The sequence below is a fragment of the Trypanosoma melophagium genome, assembly GCF_022059095.1.
Source record: "Trypanosoma melophagium isolate St. Kilda chromosome Unknown ctg15segment0, whole genome shotgun sequence".
NCBI classification, from domain to species: Eukaryota; Euglenozoa; class Kinetoplastea; order Trypanosomatida; family Trypanosomatidae; genus Trypanosoma; species Trypanosoma melophagium.
In genome coordinates, this window is record NW_027125143.1 from 448,999 (window position 1) to 472,060 (window position 23,062).

At 45.1% G+C, this 23,062-nt stretch overlaps 13 protein-coding genes across 14 annotated transcripts; all 13 read left to right on the plus strand.

The window, feature by feature from the left end:
* Nucleotides 1–337: 337 nt before the first annotated feature.
* LSM04_003427 (uncharacterized protein) lies at nucleotides 338–1,795 on the plus strand (the record flags this gene model as incomplete). The annotated part of the gene is made up of 1 exon (XM_067338490.1): nucleotides 338–1,795. One exon carries the CDS (start codon nucleotides 338–340, stop codon nucleotides 1,793–1,795), a length of 1,458 nt encoding a protein of 485 aa, XP_067193712.1.
* Nucleotides 1,796–2,586: 791 nt separating this feature from the next.
* On the plus strand, nucleotides 2,587–3,486 carry LSM04_005723 (protein of unknown function DUF4200; the record flags this gene model as incomplete). Its single annotated transcript, XM_067338491.1, has 1 exon — nucleotides 2,587–3,486. One exon carries the CDS (start codon nucleotides 2,587–2,589, stop codon nucleotides 3,484–3,486), a length of 900 nt encoding a protein of 299 aa, XP_067193752.1.
* Nucleotides 3,487–4,089: 603 nt separating this feature from the next.
* On the plus strand, nucleotides 4,090–5,076 carry LSM04_002143 (uncharacterized protein; the record flags this gene model as incomplete). Its single annotated transcript, XM_067338492.1, has 1 exon — nucleotides 4,090–5,076. The coding sequence occupies one exon, from the start codon at nucleotides 4,090–4,092 to the stop codon at nucleotides 5,074–5,076; it is 987 nt and encodes a 328-aa protein (XP_067193677.1).
* Nucleotides 5,077–5,653: 577 nt separating this feature from the next.
* LSM04_006928 (uncharacterized protein) lies at nucleotides 5,654–7,960 on the plus strand (the record flags this gene model as incomplete). The annotated part of the gene is made up of 1 exon (XM_067338493.1): nucleotides 5,654–7,960. One exon carries the CDS (start codon nucleotides 5,654–5,656, stop codon nucleotides 7,958–7,960), a length of 2,307 nt encoding a protein of 768 aa, XP_067193775.1.
* A 653-nt stretch (nucleotides 7,961–8,613) lies between these two features.
* LSM04_003783 (uncharacterized protein) lies at nucleotides 8,614–9,261 on the plus strand (the record flags this gene model as incomplete). Its single annotated transcript, XM_067338494.1, has 2 exons — nucleotides 8,614–8,928; nucleotides 8,989–9,261. 2 exons carry the CDS (start codon nucleotides 8,614–8,616, stop codon nucleotides 9,259–9,261), a joined length of 588 nt encoding a protein of 195 aa, XP_067193717.1.
* Nucleotides 9,262–9,743: 482 nt separating this feature from the next.
* On the plus strand, nucleotides 9,744–10,355 carry LSM04_007401 (Small GTPase; the record flags this gene model as incomplete). Its single annotated transcript, XM_067338495.1, has 1 exon — nucleotides 9,744–10,355. The coding sequence occupies one exon, from the start codon at nucleotides 9,744–9,746 to the stop codon at nucleotides 10,353–10,355; it is 612 nt and encodes a 203-aa protein (XP_067193782.1).
* A 982-nt stretch (nucleotides 10,356–11,337) lies between these two features.
* LSM04_004880 (uncharacterized protein) lies at nucleotides 11,338–12,243 on the plus strand (the record flags this gene model as incomplete). Its single annotated transcript, XM_067338496.1, has 1 exon — nucleotides 11,338–12,243. One exon carries the CDS (start codon nucleotides 11,338–11,340, stop codon nucleotides 12,241–12,243), a length of 906 nt encoding a protein of 301 aa, XP_067193734.1.
* Nucleotides 12,244–12,669: 426 nt separating this feature from the next.
* On the plus strand, nucleotides 12,670–14,463 carry LSM04_001344 (Histone acetyltransferase domain; the record flags this gene model as incomplete). The annotated part of the gene is made up of 1 exon (XM_067338497.1): nucleotides 12,670–14,463. One exon carries the CDS (start codon nucleotides 12,670–12,672, stop codon nucleotides 14,461–14,463), a length of 1,794 nt encoding a protein of 597 aa, XP_067193663.1.
* Nucleotides 14,464–15,079: 616 nt separating this feature from the next.
* LSM04_004560 (Cyclic nucleotide-binding domain) lies at nucleotides 15,080–16,585 on the plus strand (the record flags this gene model as incomplete). Its single annotated transcript, XM_067338498.1, has 1 exon — nucleotides 15,080–16,585. The coding sequence occupies one exon, from the start codon at nucleotides 15,080–15,082 to the stop codon at nucleotides 16,583–16,585; it is 1,506 nt and encodes a 501-aa protein (XP_067193731.1).
* Nucleotides 16,586–18,387: 1,802 nt separating this feature from the next.
* LSM04_007570 (uncharacterized protein) lies at nucleotides 18,388–18,971 on the plus strand (the record flags this gene model as incomplete). Its single annotated transcript, XM_067338500.1, has 2 exons — nucleotides 18,388–18,478; nucleotides 18,664–18,971. 2 exons carry the CDS (start codon nucleotides 18,388–18,390, stop codon nucleotides 18,969–18,971), a joined length of 399 nt encoding a protein of 132 aa, XP_067193786.1.
* Nucleotides 18,972–19,498: 527 nt separating this feature from the next.
* Nucleotides 19,499–20,206, plus strand: LSM04_008832 (uncharacterized protein; the record flags this gene model as incomplete). The annotated part of the gene is made up of 1 exon (XM_067338501.1): nucleotides 19,499–20,206. The coding sequence occupies one exon, from the start codon at nucleotides 19,499–19,501 to the stop codon at nucleotides 20,204–20,206; it is 708 nt and encodes a 235-aa protein (XP_067193801.1).
* Nucleotides 20,207–20,296: 90 nt separating this feature from the next.
* LSM04_006834 (uncharacterized protein) lies at nucleotides 20,297–21,223 on the plus strand (the record flags this gene model as incomplete). 2 transcript variants are annotated; one of them, XM_067338502.1, is made up of 2 exons in its annotated part: nucleotides 20,297–20,965; nucleotides 21,005–21,223. In XM_067338502.1, 2 exons carry the CDS (start codon nucleotides 20,297–20,299, stop codon nucleotides 21,221–21,223), a joined length of 888 nt encoding a protein of 295 aa, XP_067193772.1. The 2 variants fall into 2 exon arrangements, with proteins under 2 accessions (XP_067193772.1, XP_067193773.1); XM_067338503.1 differs by having other exon boundaries at nucleotides 20,297–20,860.
* Nucleotides 21,224–21,628: 405 nt separating this feature from the next.
* LSM04_006404 (uncharacterized protein) lies at nucleotides 21,629–22,990 on the plus strand (the record flags this gene model as incomplete). The annotated part of the gene is made up of 1 exon (XM_067338504.1): nucleotides 21,629–22,990. The coding sequence occupies one exon, from the start codon at nucleotides 21,629–21,631 to the stop codon at nucleotides 22,988–22,990; it is 1,362 nt and encodes a 453-aa protein (XP_067193763.1).
* Between the last annotated feature and the right edge of the window lie 72 nt (nucleotides 22,991–23,062).

Sequence of the window (23,062 nt, forward strand, 5' to 3'; positions counted from 1 at the left end):
ATAAACAGAGCATAAAATCTTTATGAATGAACGCGGCAGTGGGTGTCAACGGTGAATACATCCTTGTTTTGTCACTATTATTATTATTATTATTATTATTATTATTATTATTATTATTATTATACGTGTTCATTCTCCTATTGGGTCTGTCTTTATTTGTGTCTATGTGTGTGAACCCATATGGACACTGCTGTAACAGCTACTAGGAGAAGAAACTCCTTCAGACCATTTCCCCTATTCTTCTTCTTACACCTGTTCAATTTCTCTTTTTCTTTTTATTCTTTTTATTTTTAAATATCCCCTTTTCTTATTCTCTTGCACAATTGGCAGCCCGTGCATGTACCAGCCGCTCCTTGAGCTGCCGCCCGCCGCCACAACTGTGTGTGCTGCCGGGGATCGTCTGCTTGGCGAGGCTGCGGGTGTGCTGTACAGCAGCAGTCAACGCGCGGCATACGAGGCACACGGTGGGGCGGTGTATCCATCGTGGAAACTCGCAAATAGAAACGTCGTTGGTCGCGGTGTACGGCGTACAACAAGCACATTAACCGAAAGTGGGGAAATAAGAAGAGGAAGAAGGGGATGGGCCTTGCATGTATGGCGAGATGAGTCCGTTAAGCAACTCGTGCGATTGTTGCGACCAGTAGCATCACTTGTGCCACTGCTGCGTCTTGTTTTGCCGTTTGTGGTGCCCGCCTCTGCGAATTGCACACCACGATTGTTGTTAAACCGGACGGAGTGCCCGGAGCGCGTGACGGCCATTGCCTTTCACCCACACCGTATGTTATTAGCGGGTGTTGTGGATGAGGGGGCTGGCAGTTCTCGTGTGGTGGTGTATGATGTTGCGGAGAGTAGAGAGAGATGTGTGTTAACGCACGCATTTCAACAGCACGCGGGTTGCGTTGCATGGAAACCGTTTTCGCGTGACGTTTTGGCGGTTGGTTGTGATGGTGGTGTACTTGTGTGGTCTCTCTCCTTTGGCGCCGCCCCCGCCACTACCATCTATGGTGGAACTAATAGCAACAACAAGATAAATAATCATAATAACCATAATAACGGTATAGACAATACAACGGGAATGGATGGGGATGGAGAGGACCAAACCGCACATTGTCTCTTCTACCGCTGCACCCCACACGTACGCACAACGTGTATTAACTTTTCCCGACGTGATGGACGTTATTTGGCATGCGGGAGTGTTGATCACATTGCCGTCCAGTTCCATGATATTCGTCTTCCACCATCAAATGCATTACTGCTACGCCACGTGTCGGCGGAAGGTGGCACTGAAGATATTTTCTTCGCAGACGATGATACTTTTGCCGTACGACTTGTCTGTGGCGCCTCACGCATTGTCTTATTATCATTTCCCAGTTGCGCCCCCACAACAGTAGCGACACCAGCGCCGGTGCTCGCCATGGCACCAGCACGTGTATTTGGTCCGCATCACTTTGTGCTGCACTGCGCACGTCTGGAGGGCGTTATGATAGCGCATGTCAATCCCTTTGTTGGTGTAGCGGTTGTGGCACTTGTTTCAACGGGCGTACATCGCGGTGTTGGCGGTAGTGTGCGTACGCTTGTGTGCAGTGGACGTCGTGTGTATATTGCGGTTGAGACTGGACATGTGTTGGTGTGTCACTGCGGGCATCGTGCGGGGGTAAACACACTTATTCCCATTGGTGTAGCGCAACTCGATGTGCACAGACTGGCGGTGTTTGACGGCTGTACAACAGGCTCACTGCTCGCCGCCGTGGAGCAGGATCAGACCATCTCCTTTTTACCATCATACCACGCATAGTAATAAATAACAAGAAGAAGAAGGGGAATTGTCTCTCTCCTTTTCTCTCTGTGTGTGTGTTTGTAGAGGTTGGTGCGCGTGTGAAGAGAGAAGTGAAAAATTCTGCAGACGTGTGGAGGAAGAGGAGGAAATCTGAAGGAAAGAAAAAAGAACGGAAAAGAAGTATATGGACAGAGATGCAAGAAGAAAAAGAAGAAAGAAAAAAGATATAGTGAGAGAGCGATGAAGTGAGGCGCGTATGCAGAGAGCTACGCAGGTATATGACAGTTTTGCGTGTTCATATATATACATAAATAGATATCTGCACTCATAATTGCCGTACTTTTTACGTTACACGCTATTCAACTTTTTCTCACACACACAAAAAAGTACACTTGTACTGCTACTTTTGGCAGTTATCTTGCAATTACGCGCTCCCTATGCTCTTTTATATTCTTATTCATTCTTTTTTTTTTGTTCTGATGAGAGCAACAACAGTTGTGGTAGTAGTAGTAATAACAGTGGCTGTGCACTATTAATACTACTACTAATCGTAATACTATACCTGTCGTTTCTTACTCCTGTTGTTGATAGGAGAGATAGATAAGGGAAAATTTGCTTGACGAATAGCGTCTCTCACTCACAGTTAGTTTAGTCTCTCTCGTTCACTACACTATTTTTGTGTGTGTGAAGGCGTGTAACTCCCCATCTCCCTCACACTCCCCAATAAAAAAAAAACAGCAAACATCAGTATTACTGGAGACACGTATACACAGAGAAAGAGATAGAAGAAGAAAAAGAAAGAAAGAGAGATGTCTAGCACACTTGAGAGTATCACGGCGGCCACCCAACTACGCCGGGCGGTGATGGAGGCGCAGAAGGGATTAGATGCCAAACGTGAACTCTACATGGTGCGAATGGCCCGTGCCCGCGAGGTGGAGGACGGCATCGCAAAGGACCGCGCCCGCCTGCAGGACACACTCGTGCAATACTACAAATTCATTCAGGAAAACGAAATTAAACGAACCCGCGCCACTCGAAAGGCCATCACAGAGGAACGTATTAAGAAGGAGCGCGAGGATCAAATACGGGAACTTACGCAGAAGTTGCATGAGTTAGAGCAACGCAATGAGGAACTGCGTCGATTGTATGAGATATACGCAAAGTATCAACAATACCTAGATGAGGTGTTGCAGCGGAATGACTCGGATGAGTATCAGAGTCCGCGTGATATTATACAACGCTGGAGTACGCTGCAGGATAATACCAAAGTACTGCAGCGGCGTAAAACACACCTTGAGGAGGAACTCCTGCGTAACAAGAATGCGTTAAATGTGAAACGACAAAAGCGAAATAATGAAAGTGTGGAACTGCAGAATCAGTTGAATGAACTTCAGGCGACTTATGAGACGTTGCAGAAGAATATAAAGATTAAGCAAGATGAATTAGAACGGTGTATTCATCAACGGAGCACCACATCTCGTACAGTTAGTCATGTACGCATGGCGTGTAAGAATTTGTATGACCGCTGTATTCTCTGGACGACGCCGTACTCTGGCCGTGGGAAATTTGAAGTGCGGGAAGCGGATGTGTTGTATCAACTTCATGTGATAGGTGACTGTTTGCAGGATTTTCAAGATGTGATTGAGGCACATCATCAACGTCAACAACAAATCGCTGCTGGTCGTGCGGCAAAAGAAGAAGAAGACTGAGTTTCAAATGCAAGGAAATGTGCCTGAGAGATGGACAATTGGTGAACAATGTACAGGTAGCTGTGATTATGGTTTCTACGCCCCCTTTTTTGTCTCTTGCGTTCATGTAATTAAGATTTTCCTTTCTTTGTTCTCTATAATTTCTTTTTTTTTCTTGATTTTTTTTTCTCCATTTCAAATGGTTGATGTTTTCCAATGAAATGCTTTTTTTTTTTAATCCCTTTCTTTGGTTTTTATTTTCTTCTTTCCTGCATTATAGTTTAATTGTTGCTACTGCTGGTAGTGGAACTAATAAATAATAACAGTAGTGGTACCAGAGCCACACTGGAGGTAGTGGGGGTTCAAAGAATCAATAGCAGGGAGTGAATCAAAACCAAAACGAAAGAGTAGCGTGAAGGCGGAAAAGAGAAAAACCAAAGAAATAGACAAAAAACCAACGCATCTTATTTTCACTGCATTGAGTTCCCCACACCAGTTCCTACGATTCCTGCTAACTAGATAGATATAAATACATACATACATACATATAAATATACTCACGCCTACCTCTCTCTATTTCTATTTTTATTTTTCTATTTCTATCTCACTGTGGGTGTTTTCTCCATGGCGTTCCGACCGAGTTGCATCATCTGCTGCTCGGACTGCGATGCCGATGGACTTTTCACGAGTTGTCAACACTTTCTCTGCGGCCGCTGCTCCGCCCGCTATCCACCGGCGCAGTGTCCACGCTGCCGCAAACCGTGTAAAGCCATAAAGATGGGCACAACACTTCCAAAGGAGATTGCAGACCGCATCGCCCACGATCCACAGCGACTGATCGCCGCCGCTGCGCAGGCCATTGAGTTTCAGCGGCGGCAGGAACAACAGACACTGCAGCGCCTGCGGGAGATTGTCACCACACTCAATCAGAGTAATCGTAGCATGGCAGCACAGATAAACGCTGCCAAGACGGAGCGGGGAAATCTCCTCAACACCATTCAACGACTACAGAATCAGTTATACACCCAACAGCAACAACAACAACAATTACAGCAACAACTCTCCCAGCGCCCACCAGACACACACGTTATGACGGCTACCGCCACTAATGGAGGAGGCGGAGGAGGCGATACTGGTGGAAGTGGAATTTACACATCCGCTGCTGCAGCGCAAAACATATCCACCCGCGCCTCACCGTTTCGTGTGCACAATTCCTCTGTTTATCATCAAAGCGGGGCGGCGCCAAGTCCCACCAGCGCGGCCCTTCACAATTGGCTCGCATCTCCCGCTGCAGGAGGAGCCGCCGCCGCTGCTGTCGTTACACCGCTGGGCTGGAGTTACTCAAAGCGGTCACGGGAGGGGGAGCATTATACACCAACACGAAATAGTATTGGAGCAAATACTCTTACGGTTGGTAATGGGAATGCTATTGTGGGTGGGGAATCCGCGCGATTTCGTCTTGCAACGCCTGCTATTACGCTCCGGAATGCCATGTCGGGTTCGCGTGATAATACACCTGTGCATCACATGGATTGCAGTACGGCTAGTGCTAATGCTGTTGGAATGGGCCCACCAAAGCCACTGCAGAGTCTTCTTTGCCGTGGACCATGAAAGATGGGGCGTTCTTTGTGTCCCCCCCCTCCTTTTTTAAATTTAATTTATTTATGTTTTTCTTATTCTTCACAAGTACAAAGAAAATAGTTGGGTCTCAGAGAGGAAAGAGGAGGAAAAGAAAAAAAAAAAACAAAGCGTTGAATGCCTTTTTGGTGTTGTTTTTTTTTCCACCTCTTTTGTGTCATTTGTTTATTATTGTTTATTTATTCTTTTTATACGGTTTGAAATACGTCTCATTGCTTTTATTCACAAATATTTCTCAGGTGTGTGTGTGTGTGTGTGTTTTCTCTCTATTGTTTCATTCCATTTCCTTATCCTTTCTTCCACTTGTCACTTCTACCTAACATACTGGTGTCTCTGCAGTTGAATTCTTTTATTTTTTATTTTTCTTCTTGCTTTTCTATTTGCCTCTTATTGAATGTCTGTAAACTCGCTGGTATGAGGTGTTTTTTAATTTAATTTCTGTATTCTCTCTAGACTGTAGATCTTGGGATTAACAAGACTACTGTTCACACACCTGAAAGGGGTACAGGAAAGATAAAGTTCTCAATTTAACGTTATGGATTCTAGTGCAATGCAATTCCCACTGCTAGAACAGCAAGAACAAGAACAAGAAGAACAAGAACAAGAACAACAACAGCAGCAGCGACGTGTACCGTACTTGCATGTTTCTATTGAGCCTTTGTACGAGGAGGCCAATGGAAAAAATAGCAAAGAACAGAATGGTGATGATAATATCAGTACAGATGAGGAGTGTGATGAATACAACATGTACAATGAGGGAGATTTAGATGACAGAGATGATAAAGACAGCAATGGTACCCTTCTGAGTCTTGATCAGATAGCTGTTGAAATGCATGTCTCAGTGGATGATCTTGTTCGCGCTCTACAGAACAGTAGTGGGAATACTAGTAATGAATCTAGACCGGAATCTTATCCATGTATGACTGTTTTTACATCAGAGAGTATTAATTATAGTGAGAGTGAAGTATCTGATCCCAACAGTAGTAGTGGCAGTAAAAAGAGTACCAATAGGGACAGAAGGAATGTCAGTTTGAGCAATAATAGTAATACCGTAGATGATGATGGAAGAGAAGGAGAAGATGCCGTGGCTTCCCCTCGCCGGCATCTCTCAAGGGATACCATAGGCAAAACACAATTCCTACGATTTTCTGTTGAGAATGTAGCAGGAAAAACAAAAACTACAACACCATTACCAACAACACCAACGGCAAAAACAGTGGAAGGGAAAGGCAATCGTGAGACTGAAGACCATATACAGGATGCAATAGGAACAGATGGATGTAGAGGGCCCATTCTATTTTACTCATCCTCTAGTAGTATTCCTTCCCATCGAACGCACTATTCACTAATGGATTCTTTTTCCCGTACGGTTAATACCGGTTCTTCTTCTGGTCCTGGTTCTGCTGCTGCTGCTGCCGCCGTTGTTCTTGTTTCTACTGGTTCTACCACTTCACCTTCACGAACACGAACACCAACACCACCAGTAATGGAACGCTCACTGTCATCGTTGTCACACCATTCAAATCGTCGTATTCGATTTGGTAGTCGAATTGTAACCAGTGTTTCTGTGTATACCGTTGATAGCGAGGTATATCTTGGTTTGCACTTCCGGCAACATTGGTCCAGCTGGGTCGCACTGCTCTTCGGTTTTATTTTTGAGAGTTTGTTTGAAGTGCATCTCACGTGGTTTGCGAATCTCGGGAATGGAACAACTAAAGCAACTATCCCTATTGCGCATTGGGTATATACATACCGTGTTATTCTCTCTATAGCGTACGGTCTTGCGCGGTTGCCGTGCCACCACCATCATTTGTGTATGAACAGGAATGTTAATCATAACAATAATAATAGGAATGTTATTGGTAGTAGTCGTAGTCGCATCACAGATGGATTACGTAGTTACTTTGTGAAGAGTTTAAGCATGACATTCCTATCATCCATGTGTTATTCACTTGCTACTGCCATGATGGTATTGGCGAATGAGATATCGGGATCCTCATTACTCTTTACTGCAACTGTAATGCACTCTGCGTGGATTCTTCTTTACCGCATTGCACGACGGCAGATGATTTTCTTCATTGAATGCTGTGGTGTACTCCTTCTTATCATTGGAAATGTGTTATGCAATATTGATAGTGCACGTGCGATGGGTTTGCGTGAAACACTATACGGGAATATTCTCATGACGGGTGGTAGTATTCTCTTTGCAGCTGCTTTTCTGCTTATGGCGTTTGGTCTACAGCAGCAACTCTGTAGTACGGTGGGTATTACAGTTGCCGTGGGTATTGAGTTGTTTCTTATTACTCTCATTATGGGTGTATGCTATGGCTATCCAATGTCCTTATCTTCTTCCTCATCAGGAGGAACTGATAATAATAGCATGAATGCTGGATTTCTACGCGCCAACGCCCTGCATGCCTTTCTACTCGCCGTGGAGGATCTTCTCTACAGTCTCATGTATCTCTACGCCCTCTTTCACCTCGACGTTCTCTCCGTCTCCGCATCTTTCTCACTTAAAGTGGCGATTGTCCCAATCGTCGCCCACTACGCCGTCTGGCGGCATGCGGCTGCTGTTCCTCCTGTCGTGCAGTCCCGCTGGGGGCCGCGGCTCTTCACAGGCGTTGCAGTTGTGACCGCAGCGGCGGCGGCGGTCATGTACTTTGCGTCTGTGCGGCGTCGCTTTGTGGCTCGGCGGCTGTTTCACCTCCGCGGCCTGCGCCCAGTGCCGGATCCCTATCGTAAGAAGTCACGCACACGACAACAACGACTGCAAGAGCAGCAGCAGCAGCAGCAATATCAGCAACAACAACGGTACACACGGTTACCATCATCAGCGTCAATGGTGGGGGTGCAATGAGGCGAAAGATGATGGGAATAAATGATGATAATAATGGTGATGCGTGTTAATGGATTGGTTTTGTATATATATATATATATATATATATCTGTGCATCTCTGTGCATTTGTGTTTGTTGCTGTGGTTATTATGTCTTTTTGCCAGTTGGGAGAATTTTCTCTCTTTTTTATTTTGCTTTCTTTCTCTCTGATCTTTTTTTTTATTTTAAATTGTTTTTCTTTGCCTTTTTTATTATCGATTTTGAGGACATCAATGTATGAGTGCTTCTTTTTTCTTTTGCTTGATTGCTTTTACCCTTTTGCTTCCATTCTTTATTATTCGAATAATAACAAAAAAAAAAAAAGAATCAGAGTGTCTGTGTGTACACACTTTCGTTGATGTGTGTTAGCTAATGACGAGCAGCGGGATTTGCTGCTTTCTGTGTTATCCTTTTTGTATTACATTTCCCCCTTATTTGTCTCTGCCCTGTTGTTATTGATCACTACTACTACTACTACTACTACTACTACTACTACTACTACTATTCCTACTATTAGTATCTATTTCTTCTGTACTTTTACCAACCAGCCAAACACCATATCCCCCAGATTGTCGTTCTTCCCACACATTCGCTACATATATATTAGAGAGAGAGAGAGAGAGAGAGAGACATCATGCAGGATGACGCCGTGTGTTCCCCCACGGCGGCTTTCAAGGACGTACTTCTCCGCAGTGCTGAACGCCGCATGATGACACTTGGTAGTTTCTACACAGACATGCAACTCAGTGAAGAACTCCAGCAGGACGCGGTGCAGGATGTGCAAATCGCCCGCATGTGGGAACAGCAACAAATACGTCGTGCCGTGCGGCGGGCGGAACTCCACGCGGAGCGAATGGCGGCCGGACGACAGGCGGAGGAACCCGATGGATTCCCCGTTGTGCGTATGCTTGAGAGACTCGCACGGGATGTGCGCTCGCGGGCGTTGGCGGTGTTGCAGGCAGAGGGAGAAGCCGCAGAAGTAGAGTCGCGGCAGCAACTGGACACATAGCTGCATCTACACAATCATCGTAATAATACTAATAATAACAGTAGTAGCAGCAAGAAGAGGAGGGAAGATGTGAATATCGGCGGTGAGGGGGCACCGCGAGTGGTGCTGAACATTAACGTGGGTGATGGTTGTGGGGATCGATTAGTGTTGCGTGATAGCGATGATGTGGCGGAGCTTGCAGCGGCGTTTGTGCGGCGGCATGGACTCCCGCAAAGTACTATCCGCACATCAGTGGAAGAGGCACAGGCCGCACTAAATGAGGAGAGGAAATGAATACATGAGTTAAAAGAGAAGGGAGAAGGACGAATATAAGAGTGTTGCAAACAACGTCAGTAGCACCAGTACCAGTACCAGTAATAGGTACTGGTGGGAACGATGCTAATTCAAAGCATCTGGACACGGAATTTATCGAGTAGTGCTCATTCATCATTTTGATGATTGATAGTGATAACAATGATGGTCATAGTGGTAGTGGTGGTGTGGTAGTAGTAGTAGTAGTAGTAGTAGTAGCAATGGTCGTTGTTGGTGGTGTAATAATTATCCCCATATGAACTATCAGCCATTGCTTGTGGTGCTTCTTCTTTCTTTATTTCTGCTTTCTTATACACAACAGTGAGTAAAGTGTAAGCATAACCGCATACACACAAATACACACCATTCTTATTAAAAGTAAGCCAAACACGCACAAACACAAAGAAAAGTATATAGAAAACACAGAAAAAGAAAAACAACAAAAAGAGAAAAAAAACTCGAAAATGGCCTCTGTGCCGGCCACAACCAAAAAGTACAAACTCGTACTGCTTGGTGACAGCGGCGTAGGCAAATCATCGCTGGTGCAGCGACTCGCGAAGGATGAGTGGAACGAAAACCAAAACTCAACGGTTGGCGCCTCCTTCTTCCGCTACGCCTGCCCCGTAGACGACACCGCCGTCCACTTTGACATTTGGGACACCGCCGGGCAGGAGCGGTACAAAAGTCTCGCCTCGATGTATTACCGCGGGGCCGCCGCCGCCCTGGTGGTGTACGAGATCCCCTCCTACGAGAGCTTCGAGCGGGCAAAGTACTGGGTGCAGGAACTCGCCGCAAACTCACCGGAGACAATTGTGACGCTGGTTGGGAATAAAAGCGACTTGGCCGCCACACACCGCGAGGTGCCGAGCGATGAGGCCGCCGCATACGCCACGGAACATAATTTGATGTTCGCTGAGGCGAGTGCGAAGGATGGAACGGGCGTGCAGGCGGCGTTTGTGTCCGTGGGGCGGCGACTGCGGGCGACGAACAGTCAAAATGCGGTGCGGGACGGCGGAGTGGTGGGGCGGCAGCCGAACACACAACCGCGGGAGACAGCCGGCGGATGCTGCAAGTGAGATAATAATATCGACTAAGAAGTGAAAATGTGAAACAGAAGAATGGGAGGAAGTTGACACACACGTAAATTATCTATCTATCTATCTATCTATATGTATAATGAATGTGAAAAGGAAAAGAAAAAGGAAGAGAGGGGAGGTGGTTGGGGGAGAATCCATGAGATTGTCTCTTTTTATCCTCTCTGAGGATTCCTTGTAAGATGGACTGTTTAGCCGCATATTCTTCTGTTTTTGTTGCTTTATTTCGTTCTCAATACTGTGGTAATTTGTCATCCTCTTTTCCTGTTCTACTTGCGTGTTGACGAATAGCCTGTTTTTGGGATGTGTTTTTTTTTTTGTTTTTCTCGTCGTTTATTATGTTTTATTGGCGTCTGTGTTTCGCAGGAATTATGTTGCTTTTTTTTTTTTAAAGAAAAAGAAGAAAATCCTATGATTAGTAGTAGCCGTCATTATCGAACAAGAGTTGTTTTTGATTTTTTTTTTCCTTTCCCCCGTTCGGGGCAAAAAAAAAGTTGGGAGAGTAAGGCACTGAGAACGTGAGAAGTTGAGTGAGGCACTGAAAATGAAGAAAAGAAAGAAAGGCATGACAGAAAACGAAACGAGAAAAAAAAAACGGAAGTGAAGAAAAACGAAGTAAAAAAAAGAAACACACTGAATTGCCTTTATGATATATTTATACATATATGCCTATATGAACTGTCGGTTCTTTGTAATGTTTAGTCGTTCTGCTCATATGACACTGCGTGCGAGTGGTTTGATTGCGGTGCCAATGTGTTGTATTTCACTGCCATGTGACAAACCATCAGAAAACACACACACACACACACACACACACACACACACACCTATAAGGCAGTGTATGGTTTATTTTTCTTCTCTAATTAAGAACATTCTCCCCTTTTCTTTTTTTTTCCTTTTTTCCTTCCTCTTGCTGCTAGTCCCGCGGCGCTGCAGAGCCAAACCCAAAGAAAGAAAAAGTTGAATGGCGGCGGCGCTGCTCCGCGAGGCGGTGGCTTTGTACGAATCCGGTAGTTTGTCCTCTGCACGCGAGGCCGCAGAGGATGCCCTTCACGCAGCGGATCCCCACAACGACACTCTCTTCGCTGAGGGACTGCTGTTGCTTGCAAATGTGTACTGCGCCGCAGAGGACTTTGCCGAGGCGGAGCGTCTCGCAGCGACGTGTTGTTGTTACGTTGAAGAACACTTGGGGCCCACACATATTGGAGTGGCAACAGCGCGACTAAATCGGGCCGTCATTCTCTTGGAACGTTATCGTTTGCGTAGTGGTAACCATGACACTACTCATACCAATACCAATACCGATAGTAATAGTGGTAATAATGGTAATAATAGTAACAGTGGTAGTAGTGGATTGCGGTTGGTGGAAGAGGCGTATGCGTTATTGCAGACGGCGGCGCGTCAACTTGAGAATGTCGATGGTGTGAATCGACTGTTGCTGGCGGAGGTATTACACAATACAGGTGTGTGCTGTGAGTTGGTGGGCCGCCACGTGGATGCCCTCGCGGCGTACATGCGTTCTATGCAGATACGTGTACACTACACAGATGCTTCCGGTGTGTGTGATTTAAAACTCGCACTCACAATGGAGCATGTGGCGATGTTGTACCGCCTGCTGCGGGGGACGAAACTGCAGGAGGCCGCGCGGTTGATGGACGCCGTCGCCACAACACGTAGACGTTATTTGGGTCCACGTCATCCACTGTTTGCTGCAGCTATTCTTGAACAGGGAGTGATTGCAGCAGAGTTGGGCCACAAGCGGCGGGCGGTGTTGTTGCTGCAGAAGGCGTTGGATATACGCCGAAGGTTGTACGGCGAAGAGGACCCGCAGACACGTTGTGTGGCGCAACTACTGGCAGAGGTCTCATAACATTATAGAACTGATATATATATATATACATGGAGAGAGAGAGAGCTTGTGTGTGTGTGTTTTGTAAGCTATTTACTACATCAGTATTGCCAGAATGAAATTAAAATCAAATTTTTATATTTTCCACGTACGTATATACTTCTATACATACATAATATGTAAAGTGGTGAGGGTTTGTTTTAAATTTTGGTGTTTTATTATATCTTTGGCTCTCTTTTTCTCTTTTTTTTTCGTTTCCTTGTTTTGCAGACAATCATTATTTTTAGGTCTTCTCAAAACTACGATAGACATCAAAAATAATAAAAAAGAAGGAAAAGAAATAAAGGAAAGAAACAAAAACAAAACAAATACCCCAATAGGGCACGAGGGTATTTGTTTTGCCCATTATTATTATTATTATTATTATTATAGTTATTCTTCTTCCTTATGCGGGAAGGACAAAAGTGCCGCCTTGATGTATCCACGTGGGATACCTCACCGATGAAACATTCTTGTGCGTACGCAACTGTCATTGGTGTTGTGGTGGGCGAACGACGACACCGCGATGATGCCTCTCGGGTGTTGTATTATTTTCATACACTCCGCATTGAGCGGCCTATTGAGATCACTGCAGCGGAGAAGAGCAGTGGGAGTAGCAGCAGTAGTCTTTTACACGCACATCGTGAGAGGAGGGAGGGGTTGTCTGTTGGTTCACATGCACTTAATTCCGCTGGAGGATTTAAGTACAGCTTCGATGGCTGGTATGATGAGATATTTCTTTACAAGATTGAAGAAGAGACGTTAGAGCCACTGCAGCGGGAGTGGTGTATGGCGATGGAGCAGAACACATCCCCGTGTGAGTTGCTCTATCTCTGTTACGCCAGTCGGCCGTGGTTTGAGAGTCCCTTCACATCTCTGCAGTACATACAATTACCCGATCGTCATTTGTGTTACTCCGTCGCTATTTGCCATCGTTGTCTCTCGCCCTTTGTCTCGCAGCATCAACTGCGTGAACACCTCACTGCGTATTGCCCCCACCGTCATCCCCCTGGTGTGTTGCTGTATAATGATCCCACGTGTGGCCGCCGTGTGTATTACGTGGACGGGGCGAAGGAACTGCACTACGGCCGTTGTTTGTGTCTGCTCGGAAAGTCGTTTTTGGAGAGCAAACAGGTGGAGAGTGATGTGGACATTTACGAGTTCTTTATTGTGACCGCCCCGCGGGCCTCGCTGCCGTATGTTATGGGGGAAATGGATGAAAATACATTCCGGCGTGAGGCTGCCCACTTTGATGCGGCGCACTGGGACGGGGATGTTGTGATTGGTTACTTTAGTCGCATTAAACACACTCCGCAGCATTGTCTTTCCTGCATCGTCACACTGCCGGTGTTTCAACAGCAACGTGTCGGTTTCTTCATGTTAGACATTGCATATCAATTAACGGCGATACGGCAGAAGTTGTGTGGATGTGCGGCGGCCTGCGGTATACGCGGGGGGGCCATTTCACGCCCCTTCTCTCCACACGGACAGGCCTTGTTAATGGCATACTGGCGACAACGTGTAACCGCGGCGCTAATGAAACAGGAAGAAGAAGAAGAAGCATTAAAACAATCATCATCATTATTATTGCCGCAGAGTAATAATAATTGTAAGCATGACGATAACGAGAAGAAGAAGAGTCATGAAGGGAATGATAGTAGTAATATTAATAGTAGTAACGCCGATCCCACCAGAACCTTCTCATTTCGTGGGCTTCACGAGAAGGTTCTGGTGGGTGGATGTTACATACACGAAGAGGACTTGAGCTTCTTTGCCCATAATGATGAACGTTGTTTCTACGCACGAATTACACCAGATGTGACAACTACTACAATGAACACAAGGCGTAAAACAGGGAACACAGCAATAATGACAAACAATTCTCATTCAGTCACTACTACTCCTACTCCTACTACTACTACTACTACTACTACTACTACTACTACTACTACTACTACTAGTGCCACTATTGCTGCTAATAGCAGTAGTAGTACGAAAAGGGATGAGAAATATGAAGAGTACAATTCTGCTGAGGATCCACTGGAGTTTATACCTCCATCATCTGAGTTTGTTGGTTCATTGTTGCTTTTCAAACATGATGTGGTGTCCGGTGAGAAGAAACCGGGTACTTTTGATGATCGTTTTTGGGTCCGCGATGCCAACGGCCGTCATCCATACACCCGAGCTCTATTTCACTATTAGGCTTTATTTCCTTTTTTCTTTTCTTTTTCGGTATTTGTGTTGTTGTTCTTTTTTATTTCTTCTCTTCCTGTTTTGCTGGTGGGGAGAGGTGCTTGTGGTTGATTTCCAACAACAACGACTATTTTTTTTTTCGTTCTGCACTACTGCTGTCGGCATCAATGTTGATATGTACACATATATACATATATGCACTGGTTGGTATAAACTGTGCGTCTCTTTGTGTCTGTTTTGTAGATATTTTGATGTTATTTTTTTTTCTTTATTGCTTCTGTATGATCTACGATTTATTACATGTGCTTTCTTTCTTTCTGCACTAATATATTCTTGAGACAGGGAACAAAATATTTGTACTGTTACTACGGCAACAAGGGAGAAGAAAGAGAAGAGGAAAAAACAGCTACGAGAGCAACTATACGGCGATAAAGGAAGAAAAACGAGGAGAAAAAAAGAAATAATCATACTCAAGGCCAAAGAAACAAAGGAAAAACAGAAAGAAAATAAAACAAAGCAAAATAACAAAAAAAAAGATACATATCCACTTATACATACACAGGTACATATATATATATATATATACAAGAAATCCAAGAGGAAGTCATACGAATACCCACCAACAATGCCTGGGAAGGACACGCTTAGCCTCTTCCTAGACGCGTGCCGCAAGGAGGGAGTGAAACAGCCTAATACTATTCTTATGGATTTCTTTCGTGAACACCCATCACCCAGCGAGATTGACGAAATTGATCTCAGTAAAAACTACGTTGGCAATCGTGGTATTCTCGCTCTGCTTGATGTGATTGAAGTCTTACCATCCTTCCGCTTTTTGAATTGCTCCAACCAGAAGTTGTACAACACCGATCTCAGCGACGACAGTGTTAGAGGGAACACCACAGTAGACCGCATTGTGGAGGTGTTTAAGGTGCACCCCACCGCCAACGCCCTGGATATCAGCAACAATCCCATCTCCAACTACGCCGGCCGCAAATTGTTGACACTCACGCAAGTCAATCGCCGCATCTGCCGCGTGGAGCTGCGTGACACCCGCGTCGACTTTGACCTCCGCAAGCGCATCATGCAGCAGTGCGAGAAGAACACAATCGCCCTGTGGGAGGCGCAGGAGCCGGAGACCCCAAAGGACGAGGAGCGGGCATTCGGCGAGGGGCCGGTGTGGGTGCCAAAGCAGGCCGCGCCCGATCTCACGGCGATTGGCGGTGGAAAGAACAGACGACGCACCGTTCGCAGTGAAGGAATTGACCCGGAGAAGGCGAAATTGTACAAACCGCCGTACTTTGAAAAGACAGAGGAGGAGGTGCAACTCATCACGAAGCTCCTTACACACAATGTGCTCTTCTCGTTCCTCAATACACGTGATATTAAAACTGTGGCGGGTGCTATGCAGCGGGTAGTCTTCAAACACGACGACTGCATCATGGAGGCAGGACAGACGACGTGTGATAAACTGTACATCATCCAATCTGGGAATGCGGATATTATTAAAGAAGGACAAAAGGTATATTTAAAGACAGAAGGCACAGCCGTAGGGGAGCTGGAGTTAATGTATGATACACCTGTTGTGGCAACAGTGAAGGTGTGCACAGATGAACTCGTGGCGTGGGTCCTGGATCGTGAGACGTACCGCAATCTCGTGATGGGAACTGCCATTCGTCGTCGTGAACAATATATGCAATTTCTCGCAAATGTCCCGTTCCTCGGTGGTCTTGATAATTACGAGAAGTTACAACTCGCGGATGCCCTCAGCAGTGATGAGTTTGAACCCGGTGATTACATCATCCACTACGGTGAGGAGGGGGAGTGGCTGTATATCATCATGGAGGGCACAGTTGAGGTGATTGGACGGGATGCGCATGGAGCCCCTACGCGGGTCTGTGAATTCACGGGCGGTGATCACATTGGCGAATTGGAGTTTCTCAACAATCACCGCACTGTTGCCGATGTGGTTGCCACAACGCACGTTATTACGGCAAAGTTAAATCGCCGGCACTTTGAGATGTGTCTTGGGCCCGTAATGGACGTTCTCAAGCGATGCGCTAATGATCCCAAGTATGAGTACTATCAGAACGTTCTCCGCACAGGCGCCGCACCACCATCACATGCGGAATGATGAGATTGCAACGGGTAGAAGAATGAAGGTCTCATATATATATATATTCTTTTCACCTGCATACCTGTATGTACGAACCATGTGAATAGTAGGGGTGTAGTAGGAAATGATAGAAAAGATGTTTGTGTGTGTGTGTGTCTCTCTCTTTGCGTGTGTGTGTGTACATATAAAAATATATATGTATAATGGAATAAGTGTGTATTCAGGGGCAAATGACAAGTGAACGGGAACAAAGGACATGGGCGAAAAAAGAAACGAAAGAAAAAAAAAGGAATGAAGCGAAAAATAAATCAGGATGAGTAAGGGAAAAGAAAGGTAAGTCGAAAAAAATGAAAAAAAAAGAAGACCTTTTCTAACAGCAATTGCAAGAATGACAGCGTCAACACTATGAAGGGGGAAAAAAACTAAAGTTACCATGAGTATTATTGTTTTCTTTATTGCCACTGATATCATCACTGTTCGCATTATTATTATTATTATTATTATTATTATTATTATTATTATTATTATTATTATTATTATTATTATTATTATTATTATATTATTATTTTTATTATAATGATCACTCACTTTCTTTTCTAGAGGTCGAGTGACGCATCCGCGCGCACGCAATCTTGCACTTGTAGAGACTCTCGTATGTATAAAGTATTGCTTATTTATCTTTATTATTATTTTTGATAAAAAAAAACTCTCTCTTTCTTTCTCTTATGGAGAATGTCAATGTGTGCTTGTACAAGCACATCCGTATATCAGTTGCTGGTATATATGTTTATATAGTCTTGCGTGTGCATGCATGTGTCTGTGTACATCCACCACGTTACATGTGTCAAGTTATTATTGGTATTATCATTATTATTTATTTGCGCCACCTCGCCTGTTCTGCAGGTGAGACGAAAAAAAAGAGTAAAGCTAAATGATCACAAGAATAACAGCAGCAACAAGAAATAGAAAAGCGATCATGCGGCCTTATGTAAAAAAAAAAAGAAAGAAAAAGATGTGAGGGTAAATAGGGAGGAGGATGCATTATCTCTCCTGATGCGATCCGCATGTGTAAGATTTATTCACTTATTTGATCCTGCTCGTTTTTTTTTGTTTTCCTTCACTCAATTCACGCCTTTCTTTTTTTTAATTCTTTCTCATGATTTGTTTCGAGTTTCTTTCCTTTTTTGACTGCAGTGCGTGCATTTGTGTGATTCGTTTACGTTTCCGCCATGCGGTACTTTGGTTTCTTGATATATATATATATATATATATATATATATATATATATATATCTTTGTGTGTGTGTATGTGTGGACTTGTAACAGCAATATTTACACACGGAGAGACTACGACGGTATAGTGTTTATCTCATCCCGGCGTTTTGCTTAAATGTATGTACATGTGATTTTGTATATATATACAAAGTCAAGCAATCAAGAGAATAAAAAATCAGGCACATGAGGAAGCAAGTACGAAAGCAATAAAAATAGTTTGAGAAAAGTGATGGAAGCGAAAGTAAAAAAAAAGAAGAGGCAAGGAAAGAAATGGGGAATTCCTTATTTGCATGTAAGAAGTGACGGTGTGCTCTCTAAAATATCTTTTCTTTCCTCTAATTCACTCCAAACAGAGGAAGACACAAAATCAATTGCATGTGTATATATACGAGTCCAATTTTCTATGAATTGTCCTTGAAAGACATAGTTGTTCTCTTTTCTATTCTTTTCTTTTTTCTCTTTTCTCCCTGTACGTATATATATATATATATATATATATATATATATATATATATCACTTATCCAAGTAAAGTAAATAACGCACACATGACAATGAGCAGCAGCCACCCTGCGGAGAATCCCAACATATACAACACGATGAATATTGACAGTGGAGAAGATGATGAGAGGCGGAAAGGTATACGAGAACTGTTGGAGGCGTAACTGCGGGAACACGCACCATCGAGGCTCAGTGACCTCAACACACTCGCCTAACACCCGCGTTTCAACAACGCAAACATAAAAAATAAGAATAACGATAGTAATAATAAACACGAAATGGAAAAAGTGTACGCGCGTCTTGATAAGATGTACGCACGGGAGCGGGCCGCAATGGCACGCCAGCGACGTCGAATGACGGCCTTCTATCGGCAGTACGCCCCAGTGAAGTTGGAAAGATACAGCCACTGCTGGAACGTGGATTGAGTGAAGAAGTGGTGTTTGACGCACTCTACAAGAAGTGCGGCATTCCTGCAGAGGAGCAGTTGTACAGCAGCGCAGCGCAGGAACACCGACGGAGGGAAATTACGGCATTCCTGAAACAACACCGTGCGTTAACGGAAGAAGAAGCATCTCGAAAAAAAAAAAAAAACAGAGATGGAGGCGGCTATGAACATGGATGGACCACTTGATGTGGTACTGCAGCAACTGGGCGAGAAATACAAGAAGAGTGGTGCTGAAAACAAATCGCCCGCAGTTAGTCACACGTTAACGGAAGAACAACAATCATCTCAACAAAAACAAAAAATCAAAAGAACGAAATGAAAGTGATGAAAATACCGCGTTGCGACGGCGTCTTACTGCCTTTTATGCAATACACTGTCCTAATAAACTGGAGGAAAAAGTCTCGTACGCTATGTCTCTCAATGTAGACGAGGATGTTCTCTTCGCTTCACTGCACCGCCGCTAAAACTTTGACGCGGATGGCAATCCACTTTCCAGCACTGTTAGTTCTGCAAGAAGTCGTGGTAGAAGAGGTGTGGATGAACTCAGTTGCGCCTCTTCTGCGGCAACCACTATTACTACTGGTACTAATGCTACTACTATTACTACTACTATCGAAACAGCAAGAGGAACAACTACGACGGTGTTAACACCTAAGAAGGAGTAACTGCACCAGCGACTCATTGCCTTATACGAGAGGAACAATCCTGTTAATATGGAGGCAAAAGTTCAACGTGCACTTTCACTTAACGTGAAGGAGGAGGAACTCTTCTGCGCTTTGTATCGACAGTACCATCTTGATGAGAGTGGTGAACCCATTATGAAGAGCACGGACACACATGTGCTTTCGGTTGAAGGTGATAACCATGATAAAATAACCTCAAGAGGTACAACACAAACGGAGGAGCAGAGATCAGTAGATAATCTCACAGAAGAAGAAGACGACAAAGAAGAAGATGCAATAACAGAGAACGATACAGTGACAATAGAAGATGAGATGGCGTATGAGAATGATGAAACACCAATAACCGACAAAGTGAAAACTCTTGGCCGTCAAGAGCGTCTGCAGGAGTTCTTTCAAGAGTTTGACGAGGAAAGCAGAGAGATGTTGCAGCAGCAGTGGATGACTTCAGAGATGAGTGACGATGGACTGATGGACTATCTCTACAAACTCAAAGAAAGAGGAGAGATTATGCCTTCAGTAGAACCAAAGGAAGCGTTGCAGCATTTCCCTCCGCCATTGTTTGCCTTTGAGGAGGAACTTGAACAGATCACCGCATTTGAGATGGTCTCAGAGGTTCAAATTCCCACAGAAGTGCAGAAGCCAACAACAACAAGAGTGATGTTAAGTGCATCCCATTCGGATGTACATGGGGATTCCCCTCTCACTCTCTTTTCACGCCAGACGCGTTGGTTTGCATAGAGTGGCTGGAAAGATGTAGAACGTGATCAAGTGCGCAGTGCGCTTCTTTCTGACCTTGCTGCATTCACTGGTTGCCCTTATGCGAAAGATATGGATGCGGTTGTATTAGCACAGCAACAAGACCAGCAGGATGGGGTGCAAGTAACCTTCTTCATACCATGCAAAGATAGTATCTCTGCAGAAACAAATGAGGAAATGGTGAAAGCAGCTGTATTTCATTTTGCCCAGCAACTGTTCTTAGATCAGATGTTCACACCGCAACAACATAGTAGTAGTGGTGGTGAGGAGGCATCGTGCGTGGTTGTACGCTGTCTCTTTCCCCGCATGCGAGGCTCAGTTCTACGACATGCGTCTGACACACAACGGGCTCTCTTTGTGCGGGCACTCGAAGTGGATCTTCTCGCCCACGCGGCGCAGTCCGGCGCGTCACATCTCATACTTGGCAGTCGCATGTCAGTACACGGAGGGAAAGGACTTGAACTGCGATGTGAAATGTTTTTTCCCGGTTATGCACAGGCAGGGGAATACGTGATGTCGCTCCTCAGTGATAACGCTGTCTCCTGTCGAGAGGCGCGTCGAACGTACGCATTGCTCGGCGGTGATGCACATGAGGTTGCGGTAGCACTCGTAACACCAATCCCTACTTCTATGGCTGTTGCTAATAATAATAATAATAATAATAATAATAATAATAATAATAATAATAATAATAATAATAATACTGTTGCTGCTGCTGGAAGTGGTAGCAGTGGTGATGGTGTTTTAAATGGTGATGTGTGATCCATTGCAAACCGTGAGGCGGCGCTGGAGTACCGCGAGTCTCAGTTACTGGCGCGGGAGAAGGAATTGCAGAGTCGACTAATGTTACTGGAACAGAGAGAGAGAGAGAGAGTTGTGCGTCGTCTTATTATTCAAGATGCTGAAAGTACTGTTGGTGTTACTAGTAGTAACAACAGTGCAGAAGATCGCGCTATGCGACTTGCCTCAGAGGTGAGAGCGCGATTGACGGGTCATTAAGTATATTATTCTGTATGGGAGGAGGTGGTTCGTTTGTGTATTTGAAGCCTGATAGGCAATTATGATGACAGAGGATGTTGTGAAGTGACTTTCCATTAACGTTACAAGATATTCTAGTTCATGAGGATAACTAAAATCTTAGTTATAACTTTATTTTTTATTTTATTTTTTCCTTAGTTTCATATCGTTCCAAAATATATATAGGGTCGTGCGAAGAAGTCGGTCTGTATGTACCAACTGCCAGTGTGTTTCCTTTAGTATTCCCCTTTCCTTCCCTTCCCCCATATAGGGAGGGATCATAAACACATAATCTCCTTCTCTTTACCCCATTCTCTATCTATCTATCTTTCCCTCTTTCTCTCTTTCTATCTCTTTGTGGTACCATGAAAGGAACGGCGGGTGGCCATGTCATCCACGCTGTACGTTGATGGCCGTGCCGCTCTCTTATCTCCCGCCGCTATTCGCACGTATCGCCAGTCGGGACTTCTCGTCGCCCGCCGGCTGCTCGCACCGCACATCACCGCCGCTCTCACCGCCGCCTGCCGCACCGCCGCCGCCGCCCGCGGCCCCCGCGTGTTTCCCGCCATCGACGACGAACACGACGGCCGCGTGGAGTTCAACGCCCACATGGCGGCGAGGCCAACGGCGAATCTCGCAGCGCAGACACCACCGCCAGAAGTGCAGGAGCGACTGAGGCGGCAGGACGAGGCGCAGGCACTCGAGCGGCACTACCGCAAGGTGATGTTGAAGTGCAAAAATATGCGGGAGGTGGATCGGGTGTATGCAAAGCTCGCGGCACAGAGAGAACAGTATATGAAATTTAAGGATGTGAAGAATTTTGCAACAGAGGAAGAGGAACGTACAGGGCGTATAAGTGATCGCCGCATACGTGAGATAGGCGACAAGTACAAGTACGATGATGTGAAGAAGAGCTTTGAAGCTTACAGAGATAGTGGAAAGATGGAACTTGAGGTGCGTCGTGATTACCACCTTGATCGTGCCCTTGAACACTTGCAAAACTGGTCTAAGTGCTGGTGTCGTGTATGGCCAGAGTCAACACCTTTACAGCAGTTGCTACTCCAACCACAACAAGAACAGGAAACAGAATGTGGTGAATTGGGTAGAGTGATTGGTGAGGCAGCTGCGGCATTGTCAGGGGGTATAGTTATTCGTTTATTTGACGACGCCATACACGATGCCCACAATTTTCTCAACTGCACCCCTTTTCATTTTGTAGGGAACTCAACAAACTTTCGAAGTCTCACTAGTCTAACAGTCTTGATAGGACTCGAATGTGAAAAGACGACTGGAGCAGCAGTACCACAAACCCTCGTTATCCCCGGTTCTCATCATGCGATGCGGGAGTTCACACAAGACGGCAAAGATTTTAGTCGCTTTCGCGCTGGTGGTGTATTTGACATGGGACGAGCTATTCGTCAAATTGAAGGACTGCGTGAGTTGCCTGTAGTACAATTAGAACCACTTGAACCTGGTAGTGTACTCTTCATTAATCATTACACACTGAATGCACTGCAGCCAACGATGTGTGGATCTGCCGCCCCGTATGTGCCACCATCTGTCCGTGCAGTTAATGGACCGTATCAATATGCCATGACACTGATGCCACATCGATGTGTCTTTGATGGTGTGCGGAACTCGTGGGCATCACGGGATACACACGGCCCACTGCATTCGTGTAAAGCCGGTGATCCACTCACCAACGACACTCTCTTTCCGGTATTACACCGGGCTCTGGATGTGGAGTAAGGTAGGAGAAGAGTAACTGGGTGTGTGAATCTACGTATATATATATAGATATATATATATATATATTGAGTC